Below are 24,776 nucleotides of genomic sequence, written 5' to 3' on the forward strand. Positions count from 1 at the left end.
TCCCCCTCCAACCAACCAGTAGGATGGTCTGGGCCACATAAATATGGTTACTGAGTAACCGTGTAATCAGCTCGCAGGGATACATCAGCAACAGTGTAAGATCAATATATTTTCCCCAATTCTAGTTAGTTAAAAGCTTGTTTGTTCTGTACTTTCTCGCTTTCTTTGAAATTGTAAAATCTAACAAAGTCTAAATTGCATAGTGGGGTGCGAGAGAAGGGGAGGGGGTGGGGAGAGGGGAGCGCACACACCATAACGTTTAAAATGAGTGCGAGGGAAGACGAGTTAAATTAAGTAGTGGTTAGGTGACGCCTTGGGTTTTGTAGATTGTAGGAGGGAGAAAAGACTAAGGGAGGCAATGAGTTAGGCAGTTTAGAAGTAGACCTGGGAAAATGAATTAGCGTAGGGGACAGTGCACTAACACACAGTAGTGTAGGGTTGTGGAAGCGAAATGTGTAGGATGCAGACAATCATGTATGTAGGCCATATGCAAACAATTTTGTTTCTGTATGCAATCCAATTTAAAAACATAAAATGTTTTCTGAATGAGTTCTTCTGTTGAGATGATCATTATTGAGAGTGCACAAGATGGAGGGTGTCCCCATTAGGTAACAGTTACCCCTCCAGCTGATGCTCCTACTGGGCTCAGTAGTTACATTGCACTCTTGAACTTATTTGTCCCACAAATCTCTTTTCTAATATTCTTCAGTTTACAGGGCTGGATCCCAGTTGCCCCCCCCACCTGTGCAATCAGCACTCAGGGTTTTGAACTGGAATACACAAAATAACTAGTCAAAAGATATGTAGTGGATTGTTAAAGTTAACCCCAATCCTTTTGAGCTTTTTGACATTTAAAATGAGATTCAGATGGTGAATATGCCTTTTCCCGTGCCTTTGGCTACTGGTTAACAATGCATGGAGCAGAACAGATCAAGGATTAGGTAACAGTGTTATGTAGATAAATACATTTCTTTAATCCACAACTAATAGTCCAAGGAAAGTGCACAGTTCTAAATACAGAACAATTCTGTTATGCTTTTAGGCCCTTATTTCTTGAATGCCTGACTCTTGTTCAGATACAACACCGTGAGTGCTAGGAGCCTCCAATACCTCACCCAAGTGGCCACTCTTCATTTGTGAGCCCAGACAGTGAGTGTCAGCCTGTTTAACTATGTGGGGCATCACGGTCAAACTTGACTCTGTCTTCACTCAATGACTACACATGAAAGCTTTGAGAGCAGGATCAGGTACCCTAGCTGAAGTCAACTGTAGCACTCCAAATGTTATCTGGTCTTTATGGCCTGGTGGTACTTTGGATAGTGCCTTCATTCACCAGACCACTGAATAAGGCATGTGCAGCAGGTAAGTGGTGCCAAACTTTAGTTTATTGTTCAGTAAGCTTGCAATGCCTCAACTACTGAACTGCCAACCACATTCAATGGAACTATTTTTAAATGCTACAGAAATTCTGCTACAAGACAAATTTCAATCTTTAATGCTGCAACAGCTGCCCTAATATTATGAAATGAGGTTTGCTTTTGTAGAATATCTCAATAAAGTATAGCGGCAGGAATACAATGCTTTGTAAAATTTAGATGGCATCCTTTGGATTATTTTACTTTGCCAATGATGAAATATTTTGCTCTGTTTGCGAAAGGTACAATGGATGACAAACCAGAAAACCGTTACGAGATCTACAATTAGCCTCAAAACAGGGAGAAATCTGTCTCAATCACTTTGATTAAACAGGTTTTCCCCAGCCAAGTGTTTTGTAAGTTCATAATATAACCTGGGAGATGAAGCAGCCACCCACTAGCATAGCTAGTGCTTCTAAAAAGAGACAAGATTGGGGCTTCCATCTTATTTGGATGATTAAAAAAAACCACCTACAGAATGTCAAATGAGGATCAAATTTCTGCCTTGGACTCAATAGCAGCTGTATGCCATTTTTTTTTTTTAAGAACAAAGGGGTTTATTTTCTAGGTTGATAGGCAGTTGTTCCCTGCTGAATTATACACCACAGCAACACAAACGTTCTGTCAGCAGACAATTACAATGTCAACTTACATAATAGTATCAATCATTACAAGTTGGCATCACAAAAGAACTAGAAATTAGAACCTTGAACCTTATTAAGTCATATGCATGGAGATTCCAAAAAGGCAGATGGAGGAGGAGGTGGTGATGGCCTGAGAGGCCGTAAGATTTGGTACCTGCCCAAGAACTGCTGAATCCTAAGTCTAGAAGACAGGAGGTGTGGCAAGCCATTAACTTGTGGTTAATCACCATATCCAGCACAAAAAGGTGGCAGGATACCAGAAAACAATTTAATGAAATTATAATAGGTCTTTAACCAAATAATGATTGTCGAAGAAATCTTAAGTAGAATGGTGCTGATGACCTTCAGATGAGAATTATCTCCACAGATTGTGGTAAGTTTGCCACTATGTTTAACAAGGATATTGTGCAACCAAATGTGTTACTCTTACAAATGCAATAAATTCAGTCCAAACATAATACTTATATATTACTACTGAGCAATGTAGAATTGTGATTATCTGTGAGGATGTGAAGAGTTTGAAAGTGGAATAAAAGATATTTTCTCTTTCCATGGATAGATCTGATTCTTCTAGTACAGCCATCAATCGAATTGCCAAGCAACATCTGCACCAACTGCAACTCAAATTATTATTTTAACCTTTGTCCCACTGACTGACTGAATCCTCTGCCACTTAGCATCTTAATGGTTCAGATGATTTATCAGTAGAATTGGACAGACTGATTCCAGATTTTAGTCACCTGAGCAGGAGAAGATGCATTCAGAAATGTTCAAAATTCTAGTAGGTAGAGAGAGTGCATATATATGTTGACTATCAAGCCTTTAAAGTGAGGAATATTAATGCATCAACAAGATATTCACCAGGCAGTAAAACACTTATACAAATTCATGGATCAATGATTGGAGAATACTGAAGGATTCCTCTTTGATATGAATGTTTTTCAGGTTTCCAAAATGAAAAAAGCTCTGACCATTAAGGTAGCTGGTGCTAATCCTCTGCAACCCACAGACTGAATGACAGTGCCAGATAAAAGGGAAGGGCTGGCAGATTTCAGAGAAGGAAGAGAGTTATTTAGGGGAAAGTTAGTCAAGAAATTCAGGATGCCATGTAGACTGGTTTCAGTCTATGAAAATCATGCTGGAACAAACCTTGGGACATCAAAAGTTTCAGGCAATGCTACTTATGCCGATGATTGACACCTGATGATGTCTAGCACAAAAGCATAATACGTAGACATTCAGCCCTCCATTCAGACGTTATAAGATATCCCCTTTGGTTTGATGCACAATCAATTGTCAATGCTATGTCATCGCTCTCTGGAGTAGGTTTTTGAAGCTGATTCAGTTTCCATTGCACCTCATCAATTTCCAGTTAAAAGACCTCTTCACTGCCAAGTTATGCAAAAAGTGGTAGAAGCATAGATTTTGCATATCTTAACTGGCTGGAATATAAAAACATGGAAACAGAAGTAGGTGATTCAGCCCCTCAAGCCTGTTCCATCGCCATTCAATTAGATCATGGCTGATCTGTATCTTAACTCCATCTACCCGCCTTGGTTCCATAACCCTAATACCCTTGCCTAACAAAAATCTATCAATTTCAGTTATGAAACTTTCAATTGACCGAGAATCAACAGTTTCATACAAAGAGCTGTGGAAATCTGGAACGCTCTTCCTAAAAAGAAGTGCTTCCTGACATCACTCATGAAAGACCTAACTCTAATTTTAAAGGTTATGCCCCCTTGTGCTAGACTCCCCCACTAGAGGAAATAGTTTCTCTCTATTTACCCCATCAACTCCTTTGATCATCTTAAACATCTCAATTAGATCACCCCTTAATCTTCTATATTCAAGGGACTGCATGCCTAGTCTATGCAACCTGTCCTCATAATTTAACCCTTTTAGCCACGGTGTCATTCTGGTGAATCTGCGCTGCACCCACTCCAAGGCCAATATATCAGTCCTTAGGTGCGGTGCCCAGAACTGAATGCAGTATTCCAGATGGAGTCTAACCAGAGCTCTGTACAGCTGTAATATAACTTCCACCCCTTAGTATTCCAGCCTTCTTGAGATAAAGGCCAACATTCCAACATTCCATTCGTCTTTTAAATTATTTTTGGTACCTGTCCACTAGCTTTTAGTGATTTCTGTACTTGGAAAATACATCTCCATACCTACTGTGGTGACCTTGTGCATTCATAAGTGTTAAAAAAATAAAAATGTATTTCACCAGTCAGTAGAGGATTTTTACGATTTCATGCATCACTGTTTCCTTCTGCGGGTTTGCAATGGTGTCATCAGCCCATATTCCTCGACCATCAAGAGCTATAATTGAAGACTATTATTGCTCTTAAAGAATTTGTGCCCAGGGAATGCGTTAGATAAATTAATTATGGATAATCAATGCACAATATTCTTTGCATCACAGAATAGCTGCATTTTTGAGTATAATAATTCTTTACAGTTGCCAAAAGACAAGATAATTTTTTGAGAGGGTTGATGTAGGTGTAGTTGAGCACACCGTGTACTTTTTCCCTGCATTTGCACAGACCGTTGGTGTCTTTAACACTCCTGTTGTTTTTCTTGGAGGAATGAATGAATCACAACGAAAGCACCACAAAAACCTCAAGTGACCTCTTGAATACATTTGCACATTATGTTCTGAGAAAGACCTTTATATGCTCTGCCAGGAACTGAGAAGGGTTCTACACTGAGGAAAAAAAATCAAAGCAGCTACAACTTTCACAATGTGGTGGGATTGACAAACAGCATTCGCAGATCGAACCATCAACGGACATCTTTATGATGATCTCCCTGTTCAGTGTGAGCCCATCGCACACTAGTAATTCTAGAAACTATCACTTAGCCAATAAATCCTTCTGCCTAATTGACTAACTTGTTTCCTCCTACTTTCCTCAGGGACAACAATCACTGCAGCTATCCATTCAAAGACATGTTATAAAGCGGTTTAGATTTGGATCTAAATGAATAAATATCAGCCTGTGCAAACATTTTTCTACCAAGTTAATTTACAATAGATGATTTGAACTGATGGCAATTTAGCCAAAACCTCCCAATTTCCAACTGTTTTTGCTTTGAAAATATTGTACTTTTTCATACTTTGGTGAAGGTTTAATGTTCATCAACATATTAGATCTACCTTGATCAGCCAAATGAGGGCAGCTTGATTTTAAGAGGGCTAAATTTGCAAAGACGGCAGATGACTTGAGCAAGATTTATTGGCAGTCCTACTAGGTGAGGAATATTGCAACAGTGAGGAAAACTGGAATAATTTTAAAACCATCCTAATGCAAATGGAAGCCATGTGATTCTCTAGGATTAAATGAAGACCACGTGATAAAACAAAACCAAATTGGCTAACTGGTCATGTCCAAAGACTAAGGCCGTAACATTTTACAAGTTTAAGGAAAATAGCTCTCAGGATAATAGGGATAGGCATCAAATGCAGCTGAGGGCAACTAAAGCTGCCATCAGATGAGCCAAAGAGCACTACAGGAGAGGACAGTGGATAGGTCTGGTACTAATGGTAAGGTCTTCTTCAAATATGTTAGGAGTCAGAGGCCATCAAGGAATATTTGGGGCCATTGAAGGATTCCACAGGGCAGATTCAGGTGAAGTCCCAAGATACGGAAAAGGTTTTAAATGGTTACTTTTCATCAGTCTTCACTACTGAAGATGATGCAGGGTTACCAATAATACAACATAGTGTTGATGTTATCATCAAACGTGTCAAAGTAGATGCAGGTAATGGAATCAAGCTGCTTGTCCCAATGGCATTTATCCCAGGATGCTCATAGAAAGGGGGCTGTGTTCTGTGAGCCACTTGCTTATATATTTAATAGCTTGCCATCATCTGCAATTGTTCCCAAGGACTAGAGAGAGGCCCATGTGGTACCAATATTTAAAAAGGACAATATGTCAGAACTAGGAAACTACAGGCCGATTAGCTGCAGGCCTTTTAGCTTGACTTTTGGCAATAAGCAAGTTGCTAAAAGGGACGACCACCTGGCAAACGAAAGGGTTATTAGGGAATCCCAGCATGTCTTCTGAGAAAGAAGGTTGGCAGATGTTGGAAGCCCAGTCGACACTGTGTCAAAGGCTTTTCTAAAAGGTCAAGATGCACAAAGTTGCACAAAAGACTAAGTAAAGTTGAGTATTATGGGATTGGATAAGAAACTGGTGCATTCCCATATACAGGAAGTAGTTATTAATGGTAATGGTTCTGCATGGGGACAGGTCACTCGTAGATATATATATAAAGTTCAGAGAAGGACCAATAGATTGATACCTACCTTAAGTGCCCTCAGCTATCAGGAAAGGCTGAGCTAGGGATTTTTACTTAGAAAAGCGTAGGCTTTGAGATTTAATTGAGTCTTTAAAAAGACTCAGTCCAATTGGATAGGCTATTTGAGCTGGATAGGTTAAGGGAGGACCAGGTGACATAAGTATAAGTTACAAAAGCAAAGAACTAGGTTAGAAGCTAGGAACTACCTCTTTTCAGAGACGCAGACTTCTGGTCCAAGTTGTCAGCATGTGCGGGGAGTGTGGATTCACTGCAAGCATTCATTTGGGAGCTGGACGAGTTCCTGAGAGTGGCTAATATATCTACATACAGATGGTAGGTGCATCTTCGGGGGTTGTCATCCAGTCACCAGAGTCTCCTGGGTCGTGGCTTGATCATCTTTGGGGGTGGGAGAAGTCTGACCCCATTTTCTTTTCTATATTGTTTTTTCTCTGTGTTTTTGCCTCTCCCAGGAGACTGTGTGGCTCTTTGTGTGTGCATGTGTATAAAACAGGGGTGATGATGTGCAGAAGTTACATCAGTCTAGGTCAGACTTGATGGACCAGCTGCTCTTTACCTTTTTGTACGTTTGTGACATTGGGGGGGGGGCAGAGGCGTGGGGGACAGTGTTAGTGAATGTCACAATTTTTCTCCCTCATTCTCTGAAATACTCAAGTCAGATTCTTCAGACTCTGACTGTTCCCTTTGTGTGACAATTCCATCCATCAAACTAGCTCTCCTATGGTCTCACAGGAGACCATCTATTCAAATCCAATTTGTGCTAAGTAGTGGGCAATTTCATGTTGTGAACTCATTAAGAACTGTATTAAGTCTGCCCAAACTTATGACCCTTCTTATAAAGAGGACATTTTTATGGAGTCAAACTCATCACTGAAGTGATTCCAGCCCAATATGCTCTCTGGTTCCCATATTTGGCTCCTTCTTTAGGTTTGCAGCTATATAGTAAGCATAGCAGAGGCAGCAACTGAGGGAGTTTAATAAAGATGATGGTGATATAGGAGCTGAAATGTATATACCAATACATAACATGTCTGGAGTTTGTATATCAGTTTATTTTTTAGTAGTCAACTGTCAAAAACAAAACCCGTAATATTAGACTGTATATTTATAAGAATTTCGTACCTGAATTTCATGTTCATCAATCTCAAGCAACCACTATGGTTCATCTCAAGGACTACTTCATACCATTGCATTCAATAAATGTAACTGGTATGGGGAAATTTTAAAACTATTGCTGTTTTTAAAAGGAACACTTTGTGCAACTTTATAGCTGGTTTAAGGGAAGCCATTTACCCAGGTCTCTCATAGTTCTTAGTTTAATAAAAACATTTCAATCTTTGCTCTTTTAGTTAAGCTAGTGAGCTTTGAATTCTAGTCACTTAGTCCAACTCTTCACTCTGTAATTCTACAATGATAGCCATTAATTTTGAAATCCTCAATTGTAACATTACAATTTTAAGAAGATTTGGCATAACAGTCTAATCATCTTAAATATCAATGCTCTAGAAAATCATAGCCTCGTTATTTGATGGTATGAAAGTTATTTAGGAATTTTGCACAGATACTTCAGTTTATATTTTTCTGTGGGTTTCATCAACCCACTCTGGATGAGATTTTTATTTGTCCTGCTTTGATGCTGCATATGGACATGTTGCTGCCTGTTAAGCCAAATGTTTGATTTCTTACTCCCTTTGAGGAGCAAAGTGCAGTGTACCATTCATAACATTTCTTCTGAGCATTTCCATAACAATACAAGATCAACCGGTGAATACAAAATGCACTTTTCCGGCCAGAATTCACATGCCCGTGCCTCAATGCCAGATAAACGCTACGTCTACCCAGCAAACATGATGACCTCATCGTGTGAAGGTTATTAAACTGCTCAAGTTATTTAATTTAAAAATTAATATAAAATCTCCAAATCAAACTGGAACTATTAGTACAAAATGTATACATGTTGAAATTCTTTTGGATAGTGCATTTGTCAAATAAATTGACCTGACATAACACATTTACATTTTCATTATGCATCCAATAGGATTCCAGCATTTATTCTCTATTGGTGACATATCCAACATATAACAATCAAAAAGAATTCTGAAAGACCTGAACACATTTAATGCATTATAGCTGACTGACAGATATACCCATGGACAGACAGAGATACAGACACATACTGCTGTAGATCAATTCAGCAATTCTATTCTGCAGGGCTTGTACTTAATAACCTTGATTAACACTTTGGAACATTAAAGCAAAAATTTAAGCCACGTAGATGAATGGCAAAGAGTCCTCAAGTAATCATTTTAAAAACAAGAATAAACTATTTCTCCAAATAGCATCTCATTTTTAGAGGCTATTTTAAATTACATTTTCTACACTAATCTCAATGACTTCAAAGAGAGAGAGAAAGTGGTGATTATGCCCTTATTAATTTTACTAATTTGTGAAGGATCTATTCAAACCAGCTTAAAATATTTTGATGGACAGGTAATTTGTTTTTAAGACTTATCTTGCATTACCACTGAATGACACCTTTAAATTTAATATTGCCAAGAAAAAGTGCAAAATAGCAGGGGTGGAAAAGCAAATGCAGAACACTTATTGCTCCAGGACCATGCCTCAGCACTGCATGGATTGTTCACTTAATATGGCTTATAAGTAATTAGAGATTTTTAATAGGCTTGCATAGCATTATTGGAATAGTTATCACTGGCCCATCATACCTTAGACTAATATTTTTGTGCAATCTTAACCAAAAAAAAGCAGATCCTGGATCAGTAGACTTTTCAACCCCTGAAGTGTGTTACTCTGTTGAACACCAGTGCAACATGCCGGATTAGTTGCTGCGTCAGTTTATGTACCACTTACAACCCACGCCTGCTCTTCCGCTTCCTCTCGGTGTTTGAGACCAAATTCTCGAACACTGTGGGCTGAGGACACCTTACTTCCTGCAGTCTTCTTTTTCTTGTTTTTCTGAGGTATTTTTTCTTTATAAACCTCATACTGAGGCTTATTGAACCTCCTGTCTTTATAAAGTTGTGCCTCTGTAGCACTAGACTTTGAGAATAGCAAGAAATTGAGCAGGTAATGACTTCTGAATGTTTAAAAGGAAAGACTGAAATATTTTGTTTTCTGACACAATGTTACATAAACATTCTGATGACTACCAATATGACACAATAATTACAAACCAAGTGGACTTCACCACATAAACATGAACAACATGCCTGTACGAAAAAAAAACTGCAATTGCTGGAAATGCACAGCAGGTCAGTTATTATCTGTAGCGAGAAAAGGTAGACTAAAGCTTTGGGTATTTGTCCTACTTCAGGACCCATATTTTCGTTATATCTGCTAAGGTCCATGAGGTGTATAGATATGGAATTACAGTGGTAGCTGTTTTGTATATTTATACACAGGAAATGCAGAGAAAATCAAAGTTTTCATAATGCAAAAGGCATTTTGAAGAGTTTTTTTCCCTACTAAATTTAGTATGAGTGTTCATTTCTGCAGAGATAGAATAAAAACTGCCATATTCAAAAGTTAAATTTAGATGAAGGAGAAGTTAGGAGTTAGTCTGAAGCACACTAGTAAGCCATTGAGATGCTCAGTGGCCCCTCTGATTCGTAGCATCATTCTGGGCCATTTTCATTGCAGAATATCATGAACTAACAAATTGGAGACAATTTTCCTCAATAAAACAATACACTTCTTTTGTACGGTAAACATTGAGAGCTAACAAAGTTTAATTTTAAAAAAAACTTTTCTTGTTGTGTAGGGATTAAAATGGAAGAATGAACTGAAAAATGTTTTAAAAATTGATGTTTGTCCATTAATCCCAAACTGCAGCTTCTCACTGCAGAACTGAGGAAAACAAGCATCAGTTACAGTGTAGAGACCAAACCACCCAGTTATCAGTAATTCCCTATATTTGGAGCTCTCCATATGCTGTTGAATATGGTAATCTTGGTAATAATCAAGCAGGCTTATTGTTACAAAAAAAAAATTGAATAGGATTAAAAGGAAATATTGTATTTGTTGTTGTATGATAAATGCATCATGGCTGCTAAATAGAATCATAGAAAGGTTACAGCACGGAAGGAGGCTGTTCGGCCCATCGAGTCCGTATTAGATACTTAATGTATCCATTTAAAGGGGCATCATGAGGGCTTTGTGGAATTTTCAGAACAGGCCAAGTTCCTGGACCAGATTGGAATGGTGTGTTCTGAAAACTCTGTTTCATAACTATCATGTGGAACATTTCCTCTATCTGTAGTGAAATTGTAAACACGCTCTCTTTATACATCTTTTTAAACAATTTCACTATAAGTAGAGAACAGAGGAAATCTTCCCTCACGTATCTGGGAAAGTCGGCATTGTAGCTCCAGTTGGAACTACTGCAATTATTTTTTTAAGCTTTGTCGTAAAATCAAATTTATCATATAATTTCACCAGATTGGTGCTGCAATGACATTTTATAGTGCTGTTTACAAACCTGGTAAAGGGACAAGAAGAGACTCTTCTTAAAATAAAACTCCCCCACTCCTATTCCTGTATCTCCATTGCATTAAATGCCCCTCTCACTAAGACAAAGACACAAATATCCCTTGTTCTTGCTGTGGTCGTTTGTGATACTGTTACATACAGCTATGTAGATTGGTGGGAGCTTAATGTTACACATTTTAAAGTTTCATTAAACTGCTGAAATTTTTAGAGATATCCCAACGTTCTTTGTGCAGAACGTTAGCAATGCTCTAATAGCTTTGAAGGAACTCTTACAACACTGCACATTTACATCACAATTGACTACCACATTCATTTAAGTTGAAATACCACAGGTACTTATGCAGTCAGGCAGTAATACATAGAAAATATTAGAGCTTGAAATCAGATCATAGACACTTCAGATAATTTATACATATCATTTACAGTGAAAGTTTGAAACAAAAGTGAATTTTACATTTGGTCTCTTTGCTTCAAGGATCTCTCCCACTATGGTAGAGCCCCTAACACTATTACGATATAATGTTACCACTTACAACCCACTCCTGTTCTTCATTATATTGTGATATAATGTTATCAGGATTCTAATCTTTGAAGTCAGCATCATTTACACAATTACTGCAGATCTCACAGAGCTTTGCGTTGTATGTTAGGGCTTGTTTTACATTGTAAATTGGTGTTATTTGGGGGATGATGCCATTAAATACACTGAAACAGCCAATTCAATTCAAAAAATCTTTCAAAGACTTTCATCTATTTACCCCTGGTGTGGATTTGAACTTTTCATTGCATCTACAGAGCAGTGTCCCAGATCATTGTATAAAATCAGTATTCCAAGTACAGAAACTCCCTTTGAATTAAAGATGTCAGCCAAGTACTCCAGTTCTTCTTCACTATTTAAAAAGAAGTGTTTAAGATCTGCTGCATTTACACCAAGCAGACCCTTGTCATCAGGTTCACCTTGCCTGAGTCCCTGTGATCAAATGGCCATTTGAGGAGAGTACAACAACTTGCAGTTGCCAAGAGGAAAATTAGGACGTCAGTCAGTCATTGAGCGTGAACACAAGAATCACGTATGAGTGTGTAAAAATATTTAAATTTTAAAAAGCCAAATCAAGTGGGGAAAAAATTGACCTGGCTACATAAGCAGTTACGTTACTGGACTAGTAATCTGGCTCACCTCCTGACTCTCCAAAGCCTCTCCATCACCTACAAAGCACAAATCAGGAGTGTGATTGAATATTCTCCATTTGCCTGGATGGGTGCACTGCAACAACACTCAAGAAGCTCAACACCATCCAGGATAAAGTAATCTGTTTGATTGGAACCCCAATCCAGGATCTTAAAGATCTGCTCCCTCCATCACCGGTGCACCATGGCTGCAGTGTGTACTATCTACTGGATGCACTGCAGCAAGTCGCCAAGGCTTCTATGGCAATACCTCCCAAATCCGCGATCTCCACCACCTAGAAGGACAAGGGCAACAGGTGCATGGGAACACCATCACCTCCAAGTTCCCCTCCAAGTCACACACCATCCTGATTTGGACATATATCGCCGTTCCTTTATTGTCAGTTAAAATCCAGGAATTCCCTCCCTAACAGCACTATGGGCATCGCTTCACCACATGGACTGCAACGGTTGAAGAAGGCAGCCCATTACCACCTTCTCAAGAGCAAGAGGGATGGGCAATAAATGCCGGCCTTGTCAGCGACGCCCACATCTCGAAAAATTATTTTTAAAAAAAATCTAGAGACGCGAGTTCCAATCCCACAATGGCAGTGTGAGAATTTGAAGTCAGTTTTTTAAAAATCTAGAAAATTGGTATCAGTATAAAGTGACCATGAAGCTTTCAGATTGTCGTAAAAACCCAATAGATTAATTAATGTCCTTTAGGGAAAGAAATCTGAAATTCTTATCTGGTCTGACCTATATGTGGTTCCAATCCCACACCAATATGGTTGACTCTTAACTGCCCTCTGAAGTGCCCCAACAAGCTACTCAGTTGTATCAACCTTTTTCAGAGAAACTAACGATGCCCAAATCTCGAACGAATGAATTTTAAAAAACACTTTCGTCCTCCCCCCAACTCCATTTTTTTCCACTCCCCTTCAGAAGGTGATGGTTTATCCTGGGATAGGGTTGTGGAGGTATTGACAAGCTCAGGAGCCCTCCAATACTTCAATCAAGTGGCCATTCTTCAGACTTGAGCCTAGACAGCAGGAGTGGAAAGACTATTCTCCAATGAGGGGTATCGAGGCAAGCATGATGTTGCTCTTGTCTGCATTCCACAAGTGCTCTTTTTGCAGGGGCCAATGAACAGTGAGCACCTATTGGAGGCTGGCTGACCTTTCTCCTCCTGAGCTTGGAGAAATCCCTAGATGAGATCAGCAAACTCAGTGCAGACCAAGGATTAAGAGTAGAGTCTTCCTGGTCTGTACAGCTCAGTTCAGTACCATAAACAGCACTTAGCCACTTAATCCATCATTTTAGTCCAAATGTTAATTCCTTCACTTTTAAAAAATTATAATAAGTTTGAATGTTCCTTCAAATTAATTTATATGTAGTCATGCAGTCTTCATCTGGTTGGGCTGGTTTTGATAGCTGGTTTCTCTAGCACTACTATTTCCATTGTAGTTAATGGAAAGGAAAATCGGGTAAGGTGGTTGATCCGAAATCGCCAGTTTTCTGCCCTCGCTTAAGTTGAAAGTTACTCCCATTGGATTAGGCATGTGTTTAACCAGGGATATGTTAGAGGGGCACCTGGGGAGAGTTTTGGCTCAGTGAGCAAGGGGAAGGGAGGAAGCGGCCCTAATCAAAGTCACAAATGACATCTTCTGCAACTATGACTATGATGCACTCTTCTTTCTCATCCTTTTCGATCTATCCGGAGCCTTTCACATGGTCAACCACACCATCCTCCTTCAACATTTCTCCATCGTTGCCCTCACTTGATTCCATTCTTGCTTATCTTCCTGCTCCTGCACGGTTACTTCTAGAGTCCCTTTCTTGTATCCTCATCTACGTGCATCATCCGAAGACATGGGGTCAGGTTCCACACGTACTCACGACACCCAGCTCTACCTCTCCACAACCTCTTTCGACCGCTTGACTGCCTCTGTGTTGTCAGATTGCTTGTCCGACATCCAATCTTAGATGAACTGCAATTTTCCTCAAGTTAAACATTGGGAAGATTGAAGCTATTGTCTTCAGCCTCCACCACAAACTCTGTACCACCACCAATTTCACCCCTTTCTCTGGCCACTGTCTCAGACTGAATCAGACTGTTCACAACCTTGGTGTCCTATTTACTGATCTCTGATGATCTTACAGAGTCAGAGGGATGTCAGCTCCTCCCTCTTCTCCCCTCAACCTAACTCCTGGTGTTGCATTGTGTGCTTTTGGTCAAGAGTATATTAAAAAAATCACTTCTACCAGGCAGACAATGAATCTATAATCTGACTGGCAACAAGCTACTCTCTAATTTGTGCTTCCATGGCAAAAATACATTTATTGATTCAGAATTTCATCTATTCATCTTTTGAAACAATAGAAAAATGGTTTAGAACAAGGTTCTTACCGGACGCTCATGCTCTAGAATCGACGACTTTCCTGGTTCATATTCAAATATGCTTCTGGGTTCAGCACGGTATCTGCGAGTATCAACTTTTCGATCAGGTGGATCCCAGTCATTCCTAGCAAATGATAGTGAAAGCTATCACATTAGTTACATACAGTGCATCACTGGCCCCACATTTCACAACTTACATGAATATAAAAGACTCTAGGACTCACAGACCATAAAATGTGGGCAATTCACTAAGTAAATCTTTAATATATGTACGAGGTACTCACATGGTTGTCTTTAGGTAGTAAAATCTTATTGTTAATACACTCTCTGACTGTGACAAAGAACACAAATACCAATATCCCAGTGACAGAAATCAAAATATCCAAGTGGTAAATTAATATACTAAGTGGGCACTTATGAGGGAAAAAAAAATAGAACACATTCATGGGGAGAAGAGATATACATTGCACTAAGTAACATGATAGAGCAAATTGTCAGTGAGACAGTACATCATAACCTGCGTTCAAGAAAAATTATTTCAGAGTAACTTGCCTCCTTTGAAAAGTAAAACTGCTCTGGTGACATCCTGGTGTCGTCATAATGCTGGTGTGATGTCATGCTAGATTTAGTTACAAGGACTGGGGAGGGGGGCTGCAGCAATATACTTAATGGGCTTACAATTAAAAATAGATCAGGGGAAAAATTGGATAAGGGTCTGTTCTGAGCGATGATTGCGGGATGGCAGCGCATTGCGCATCGAACGGACCCTCCGCAGGCAGCACGTGAAATTCGCGCTGCCTGCTACTTACCCTGAAATCTCCGTGCAGCAAGCACAGCCCTCGCTGCTGAGAGGCTGCACGGAGAATGAGGAAGTTGAAAATGGGGCTTGGCCGGCGCATGTCTTCAGCTGCCTGCACTACTTAAAGGTGCAGGCACATTTCCAATGGCAGATACACAACCAAGGAGGAGAAGGGAGAATGGTATCACGAGTAGCTGCACCAGCAAGAGAGCGGGCACCAAGATTCTCGGATGATGCTCTGGAGGCCCTGGTGGGACGGGTGGACCAGAGGAGCGCAGCCATGGACCCGCAGGGTGGCCGGAGACAGTCTAGACTACAGCTGCGTAGGCATTGGCAGGCCGTGGCACAGGAGGTGAATGCGAGGAGCATTGCAACACGCACGTGGGTGCAGTGCCGCAAGAAATTTAACGACTTGACATGAGTGGTCAAGGTGAGTGAATGCAAGTGTCAAGTGGCACATCCTACCAACTGCACCAATACTCCATGCACAACACCTCCCCTCACCCAGCCACCCACAAACACTGCCCATCCATACACAATGCTGCATCTCACACGCATATAATACCACACTTGCAGGCCACACAACCACCACTAAGTCACACAAACTGGCAGCTATTCTACCATGACAGGCACATCACCCACTCACTGACACACTGTCCTCTATCTTGCAGGAGAAGGTGGCGTATAACACCCGCCAGCAGGAGGGACCCGAGGCTGGATGAGCACGTCTACACGTCCTCATCCCCCTGGAAGAGACGGTGCTCAGGATCATTGGACGGGCTGTCGCTGCAGCCGTTACAACGTGCCACGCTGGAGGTCCCGGTCAAGGGGGTCTCTGCATATCTAATGATCCTTCTCCTTTTCCACATCTCCCTCCACCCATAATCTTTTCTGACTCATGTGCTGCACACGCTGCCAGCACGCACCTCTTACTTGCTCCTCTCCCCACTCCACAACTCAACCTGTTTCCCTTTGCCATTGCAGATACTCAAGTACACGTAGCGGCACCAGAGGAAAAGAAGGAGGAGGGGGAGGAGGAGGACACTGAAGCCACACCGTCACTCGATCTGACACTTGCCTCCACCAGCTCAGAGACTGATACTGCGCGTCCTTTAGAGGTTAGGTTAGAGGAGGGATCTGCATGTGGTGAGACACCGGGCACAAGTGTGCAGGAGCCGGGGCGGAGGGAACAGATACCACAGGAGCCAACTCGCTGGAGGGCGAGGTCGCTCACCAGTTCTGCTGCAGAGGAATCAGATGAGGACTTCGATGGGCCATGCTACAGAAGACGGCTGATGGGCGTACACCACCAAATGTTTGGGGCACTGGAAAGCCTGCCAGAAAGCCTGCGCATAATGAGAAGGGGCATGGAGGAGTCCAGCTCCAACTTGGCGCAGGGCTTTGTGCAGAGCTTGGAGCCCATCCTTTCCAACATGGAATGGGTGGTCATCTCCATCAGCACACCTGTGGACCCCACCATGATGCAGCGTCTGATGACTGATGTCTCAGCATCCATTGCAGCACATCCCATCTGCCATCCAAGGTCTGACTGCTGCATTTGCAGCTCAGACTGCTGCCTTGGAAGCTCAGACTGCTGCTATCGTGGCTCTGGGGACCACTGTGGAACGGGGCTTCCAGGGCGTCACAGCACTCCAGCAATCCGTTCTCCAGCCAATCACCAGGATTGCTGAGGCGCCGCCCCGGGAGAGTGGCAGTGGCGCCACGGCAGTCGGACCTGCTGTCCTCTCTCAGGACGACAGCATTCCTGCTCCCACCCCTGCCACTCCACCAGTGCCCCTGTTGTTGCCTGTCAGCCAGCCAGGCCAGACTGCTGCAGCCCATGCTGAGATGGTACAGTCTGAAGCCGGGCCCTCCAGGCCCAGAGCTGCTCAAGGTCATCCTCCAAGGCCATATGCATGTTCCTCCATTGAAGACCAGCAGCCTTCCACCACCGATGCTCCAGCTACTGGGGAAGCACCTCGTAGGAGCACTAGGATAGGTAAAGGCACACGAACAACAGGCACTAAGGGAATGCACAAGGGTGAATATTTCTGTTATGTTTGCATATTTTCATTTATTAATCCATAAATGAGAGTTTGATTTTGCATTTGGTGGTGGTTTTTGTTCATGCAATGAACTGAGAGGGACACCAATGTGTAATGTGATGGAGGGAGATTTGATTTTCATGTGGGAGGGGAAAGGTGGGGAGTGTAGGACTGTTGGTGAGTTGGGGGATGTAGTTCAAATTATTGATATCTGGCACGGATCAGGCGAGCACGCAGAGCCCTTGCAGACAAGGCGAGTGGTTCCTGCTGCACCCTTGCATCCTCCTCCACTTCCTCTTCCGGCTCCACCCCCTTCCTCCTCAGCCTCTTCCTCCTCCTGCACCTCCGCCTCTTCCACCTCCGCCACCTCTGGCTCAGGATCTTCTGCAGTCATTGGTGGCAAAGGCTGGTCCCTCATGGTGACGAGGTTGTGTAGCATGCAGCAGACCACCACGAATCTGCCCACCCGCTCAGGGAAGTACTGCAGGGCTCCTCCAGACCGGTCTAGGCAGCGGAAGCATTGCTTGAGGAAGCCTATGGTACGCTCCACGATGTTGCATAGGCCTGCTGTGCATGTGTGCATGGATTCCTGACCAGTGTCATGAGCCATGTCGTGAGGGGATAGCCTTTGTTGCCCACTAGCCAGCCTTTGACTTGTCGAGTCGGATGAAAGATAGCTGGGCACATTGGACTGCCGCATGACGAAGGAGTCGTGACCACTTCCAAGGTAGCGGGCATCGCCCTCCAAGATGCGATGCATGTGGTCACACAACAGCTGCACGTTGAGGGAGTGGAAGCCCTTTCGGTTGACAATGACAGCCGAGTTGATGTGCAGGGCACGCAGGGCAATATGTGTGCAGTCCATGGCACCCTGCACCATGGGGAAGCCAGCAATGCGAGCGAACCCCCGTGCTCGCTCGTTCTGATTGTTTCTGTCGAGAGGAAAGGTGATGAATCTGCTCCTCATGTGGTACAGTGCGTCTATGACTTCCCTTATGCAGCAGTGCACTGCATACTGCGAGATGTTGCATATGTCGCCAGCAGTGGCCTGAACTGCTCCTGAGCCGTAGAAATTCAGCGCCACGGTGACCTTCACAGCCACAGGCAATGCTGTCCTCACCCTGCTCTGAGGCTGGAGCTGTGGCCACACCAGTTGACAGATCTCGGTGACGGCTTCCTTGGTAAACCTCAGGTGTTGGATGCAATCCTCCTTGGTCATGTTGAGGTAAGAGAATTGATCCCTGAAGGCCCTCATTGTGTAGGGCCTCCTGCTCAGTGCCCAGCGCCTCCTCGTCCTCCGCCTCCTCGCAGCTTGACCCGCTAGGCGTGGTCTCTCTGCATGCTCCCAGTCATGCTCAATGCCCAACGGGAGCCCTAGCAAACTGCTCATGGTTGCCAGGAATGTTGTTCCACCAGGGTTGTAGTTGCAAGGCAATACCTCCCAAAGTACTCTCAAAAGTAGTGTAGGAACTCTGAAGAATAGGGAGCTTCAAAAAAACACTTCCTAATCCTCCCGCAGCCAGAGGGTACAGTAGCATATTGGTTATGTTACTGGACTAGTAATCCAGAGGCCTGGATTAATAATCTGGAGTCATGAGTTCAAATCCAGTCACAGCAGCTGGGGAATTTAAATTCAATTAATTAAACAAAATCTGGAATTTAAAAAAAATACTAGGATCAGTAACGGTGGCCATGAATCTGATACTAGTATCAGAAACGGTTGTCATAAAAACCCATCTGGTTCACTAATCCCCTTTAGGGAAGGAAACCTGCCGTCCTTACCCAGTCTGGCCTAAATGTGACTCCAGACCCACAGCAATGTGGTTGATTCTTAATTGCCCTCGGAAATGGCCTAGCAAGCCACTCAGTTGTACAATCTCGCTAAAAAATGTCATAAGAATAAAACCGGATGGACCACCCGGCATCGGACACGACAAAGGCAAGGCAAACCAAACCCAGTCGACCCTGCAAAGTCCTCCTTGCTAACATATGGGGACTTGTGCCAAAATTGGGAAAGTGGTCCCACAGACTAGTCAAGCAACAACCTGACATAGCCATACTCACAGAATCATACCTTTCAGCCAACGTCCCAGACTCTTCCACCACCATCCCTGGGTGTGTCCTGTCCCACTGGCAGGACAGACCCACCAGAGGTGGCGGTACAGTGATATACAGTCAAGAGGGAGTGGCCCTGGGAGTCCTCAACGTTGACTCTGGACCCCATGAAATCTCATGGCATCAGGTCAAACATGGGCAAGGAAACCTCCTGCTGATTACCACCTACCGTCCTCCCTCAGCTGATAAATCAGTCCTCCTCCATGTTGAGCACCACTTGGAGGAGGGGAGCAAGGGCACAGAATGTACTCTGGGTGGGGGCCTTCAATGTCCATCACCAAGAGTGGCTCGGTAGCACCACTACTGACCGAGCTGGCCGAGTCCTGAAACACATAGCTGCCAGACTGGGCCTGTGGCAGGTGGTAAGCGAACCAACACGAGGGAAAAACCTACTTGACCTCGTCCTCACCAATCTATCTGTCGATGACAGTATTGGTAGGAGTGACCACCGCACAGTCCTCGTGGAGACGAAGTCCTGTCTTCACACTGAGGACACCATCCAACGTGTTGTGTGGCACTACCACCGTGTTAAATGGGATAGATTCAGAACAGATCTAGCAGCTCAAAACTGGGCATCCATGAGGCGCTGTGGACCATCAGCAGCAGAATTTTATTCCAGCACAATCGGCAACCTCATGGACCGGCATATTCCTCACTCTACCATTACCAACAAGCCAGGGGATCAACCCTGGTTCAATGAGGATTGTAGAAGAGCATGCCAGGAGCAGCACCAGGCGTACTTAAAAATGAGGTGCCAACCTGGTGAAGCTACAACTCAGGACTACATGCATGCTAAACAGCGGAAGCAACATGCTATAGACAGAGCTAAGCGATTCCACAACCAACGGATCAGATCAAAGCTCTGCAGTCCTGCCACATCCAGTCGTGAATGGTGGTGGACAATTAAACAACTAACGGGAGGAGGAGGCGCTGTAAACATCCCCATCCTCAATGATGGCGGAGTCCAGCACATGAGTGCAAAAGACAAGGCTGAAGCATTTGCAACCATCTTCAGCCAGAAGTGCCGAGTGGATGATCCATCTCGGCCGCCTCCCGATATCCCCACCATCACAGAAGCCAGTCTTCAGCCAATTCGATTCACTTCACGTGATTCAAGAAACGGCTGAATGCATTGGATACAGCAAAGATTATGGGCCCTGACAACATCCCGGCTGTAGTGCTGAAGGCTTGTGCTCCAGAACTAGCTGCGCCTCTAGCCAAACTGTTCCAGTACAGCTATAACACTGGCATCTACCTGACCATGTGGAAAATTGCTCAGGTATGTCCTGTCCACAAAAAGCAGGACAAATCCAATCCGGCCAATTACCGCCCCATCAGTCTACTCTCAATCATCAGCAAAGTGATGGAAGGTGTCGTCAACAGTGCTATCAAGCGGCACTTACTTACCAATAACCTGCTCACCGGTGCTCAGTTTGGGTTCCACCAGGACCACTCGGCTCCAGACCTCATTACAGCCTTGGTCCAAACATGGACAAAAGACCTCAATTCCAGAGGTGAGGTGAGAGTAACTGCCCTTGACATCAAGGCAGCATTTGACCAAGTGTGGCACCAAGGAGCCCTAGTAAAATTGAAGTCAATGGAATCAGGGGGTAAACTCTCCAGTGGCTGGAGTCATACCTAGCACAAAGGAAGATGGTAGTGGTTGTTGGAGGCCAATCATCTCAGCCCCAAAATATTGCTGCAGGAGTTCCTCAGGGCAGTGTCCTAGGCCCAACCACCTTCAGCTGTTTCATCAAGGACCATCCCTCCATCATAAGGTCAGAAATGGGGATGTTCGCTGATGATTGCACGGTGTTCAGTTCCATTCGCAACCCCTCAGATAATGAAGCTGTCCATGCTCGCATTGCAGCAAGGCCTGGACAACATCCAGGCTTGGGCTGATAAGTGGCAAGTAACATTCGTGTCAGTCAAGTGCCAAGCAATGACCATCTCCAACAAGAGAGTGTCTAACCACCTCCCCTTGACATTCAACGGCATCACCATCGCCGAATCCCCCACCATCAACATCCTGAGGGTCACCATTGGCCAGAAACTTAACTGGACCAGTCACATAAATACTGTGGTTACAAGAGCAGGCCAGAGGCTGGGTATTCTGCGGCGAGTGACTCACCTCATGACTCCCCAAAACCTTTCCACCAGTTACAAGGCACAAGTCAGGAGTGTGATGGAATACTCTCCACTTGCCTGTTTGAGTGCAGCTCCAACAACACTCAAGAAGCTCGACACCATCCAGGACAAAGCAGCCCGCTTGATTGGCACCCCATCCACCACCCTAAACATTCACTCCCTTCACCACCGGTGCACTGTGGCTGCAGTGTGTACCATCCACAGGATGCACCGCAGCAACTCGCCAAGGCTTCTTCGACAGCATCTCCCAAACCCGCGACCTTTACCACCTAGAAGGACAAGGGCAGCACGCACATGGGAACAACACCACCTGCACGTTCCCCTCCAAGTCACAAACAATCCCGACTTGGAAATATATCGCCGTTCCTTCATCGTCGCTGGGTCAAAATCCTGGAACTCCCTAACAGCATTGTGGGAGAACCGTCACCACATGGACTGCAGCGGTTCAAGGCGGCGGCTCACCACCACCTTCTCAAGGGCAATTAGGGATGGGCAATAAATGCTGGCCTCGCCAGTGACGCCCACATCCCATGAACGAATTTAAAAAAAAAGAATGAATAATCCAGCAACTAACCTGCAACACCTGCATGGCCCTTTACATAGCGCCGGTCGGGGGGGTCCTTCAGGCACTGTTAGAAACATTTAGATGGTCGGGGATGAGACTGTGCGTTGAGTTGAGCGTTAAAGTCCAAAATTATGTGTATCACTTTAAATCTGCGTTGCACACTGATTGCAGCCATTTTCTCCCTACTTTACATGCTTCCAGCATTCGGGGTTAGCTCATGTGCTAACTCCTATACCAAGGTGGCGTCTGGCGCACGTCACGCAGGAAACGTGTGCGCGCATCCAAGACGCCAGCTTGGATGTCAGAGGAGCCGTGTAGTGCCGAAACAACGGGTGCTGCACAGCCCAATTTAGCGCCCATCATCTCAAAACACAGCACTGAGTTGCACAAATTGTTCTTTGATATAGAGTGTGTGTGTGTGTGTGTGTGTGTGTGTGTGTGTGTGTGACTACTTTTTAATTCAAATTTTTATGTTCAAATGAGCTGTTCATGGGAATGGAACACTTTCCATTTCAGGCACCCAGTGTCACCATCCAGCACTCCAAGGCCAGGTCGAACAGGGTAAAACTTTATGCAACTCTACCCCAGCACTAAAAAGGAGCACCAGATATTATTTTCCATTTCTCACATCAGTCATCCACTAGCACCTCTCTGGATGAGATTGATAATCTAGGGCTCAGCAGTGCCAAATTGGAGAGAGACCAGAGGCCTCAATTTTAACCCCCCTCTCCTCCACCCCCCAGGCAGGAAACGATCAGGCGAAGGGTTAAAATCTTAAAAATCGAAATCCCGCCTCCAAACTGCCGCTGTAATATTAATGGTAGCAATTCTGGCCCTCGCGATGCTCCCGGTAAAGGCAGATGGGGGCCGACTTAAGTTGCAAAAGTTGCAGCCTGATGATGTCATCGGCGCGCAATGTAATATTGTCGCCAAGCCAAGGGGTGTCCTGCCAGAAGGGGCCAAGATAAGTTTTTTAAAAATATCTTTTTCTTTGAACTCCTTGTGGTCTAGGAGAAGCAGGAGTTATCCTCCAGGCCTCTAGAGTACTCCTTAGGCTTTCCCAGCCTTGTCCGTCCTCCCCCCCCCCCCCCCCCCCCCCCAATCGCTTTGGAATCCCCAGCCCCGGTCTCCCCCCACCAATCATCGATCGCGAGGGAAACCCCCCCAAAATCAATCAATCACCGACTGCCAGGGACTGTTCCTGCCTCCAAATTCCTGCTCCCACCCGCTGGACAGGGAGAGAATCTGGCCAGCTGTCAGACGAGACTCTGGGAAGTTTTATTGAAATGACGCCCTGCTGTTAAGGATCAGCAGGATCTCCACGTCCCTGGACTCTCCGGGCGCGCCTCCTGCTATCGGGTTCACGTGCAGCGTTCTCACCCCCCCCCCCACCCAATGTAAAAATCAGGGCAGAAGGAGAGAGACAGAGAAAAATGCAAAATTTTATACATTTCTGCAACAGATTTATTGTGGCATGAAAATACTTAGCGTGAATCCCTGTTCTAATCTCTACTCCAATGATAGTAAATTCATGAAAACTTTCAACTGTAAGGCAACTAGAGTCAGATAGCTTTAAATCTACTAAATATCTTTAATATTGAAAATTTGACACAGCAAATAAATGACATAAGAATAACAAAACTCTAATTTAACTTTTGAAGTCGATGAGTCCTTGGTTAATTGATCTTGCTTACCTCAAATAATCGAATGTTCTATATGCTTGACAGGTTTTATTACACTTACTTTTCTGTGAGGCCTGAGTCTCGCAATCTTGGTTGTGAAGGCGGCGGAACAGGTGGAGGTGGTGGTAATGGAGCAGAGTCCTTGAAGAATTCAACACCATTGTCTGAGATACTTTTTGATAAAGGTCTGTAAGTATGTGTCTTGGGAGGAGGGTGCGCCTGAACAGAGGTGTATGAGCTGTAATTATCTAGCACAAAACAATGAAAAAAAGATTTTTTAAAAAATCTTCAACAGAAAACAACAGATAAATCCAGAGTTGGCTTTGTAAATATATACACACAAAAAAGCTTCCACTTTTGTTCAGATACATCTTAAAAGATATTGGCTGAGAATTTCCTTGGAGCTGCTCCCAAGCATAACTTCACCAGAAGTATGGCATGAATCCCTTTTATATGCGATATTGGGGTTTCTGCTGCATTTCAGGAGAAGTTACTGTGGAAGAGCAGGAGGAGGACTAGGGAAATTCCTGGCCCATATGTAATAGTCTGGATCTTTATTGTACCACTAACTGAGTTGATTTTCCTAAAAGTGCATCCATTATAGTACAAAAAGAAAAAGCTTCACTCTCAGTATTTCAATAATTTGGTCAGAGATTATTTTCAAAACTCCGAGAGAGGAGTGATCTCCTCCTTTGCTTGACATAAATGGTTCTTGACTTGTACTCACTCTCAATATTAACTATTTTCTTGTTGGATAGTGGGGAAAAAACCCAAACTTATTTATTTAAAATAAACTGCACATAAGTACTCTGTTACTGATATTTAATATTAACATTGAAGTTCCTAACCCCTATTCCACTGGTCAAGTGGACTGTGTGGTGTGATATGCAGCCCTACAGACCAGGAAGGACTCAGGTTTGATTCCTGGTCCATGCTGCATTAGCTGATCTCAGCTGGAGTAG

The 24,776-nt window shown here is 43.7% G+C and overlaps 1 protein-coding gene across 1 annotated transcript in view; it reads right to left on the reverse strand.

The window, feature by feature from the left end:
- Window positions 1-24,776, reverse strand: part of sorbs2b (sorbin and SH3 domain containing 2b) — a 259,709-nt gene that overhangs the window by 90,214 nt on the left and 144,719 nt on the right. Inside the window, exons 12-13 of the mRNA XM_067982104.1 lie at window positions 23,876-24,052; window positions 14,470-14,584 (exon numbers count right to left, since the gene is read on the reverse strand). Of these exons, the coding sequence (XP_067838205.1) occupies window positions 14,470-14,584; window positions 23,876-24,052 (292 nt within the window). The remainder of the gene's footprint in view (window positions 1-14,469; window positions 14,585-23,875; window positions 24,053-24,776) is intronic.

This window comes from Heptranchias perlo, chromosome 4 (assembly GCF_035084215.1).
Source record: "Heptranchias perlo isolate sHepPer1 chromosome 4, sHepPer1.hap1, whole genome shotgun sequence".
NCBI classification, from domain to species: Eukaryota; Metazoa; Chordata; class Chondrichthyes; order Hexanchiformes; family Hexanchidae; genus Heptranchias; species Heptranchias perlo.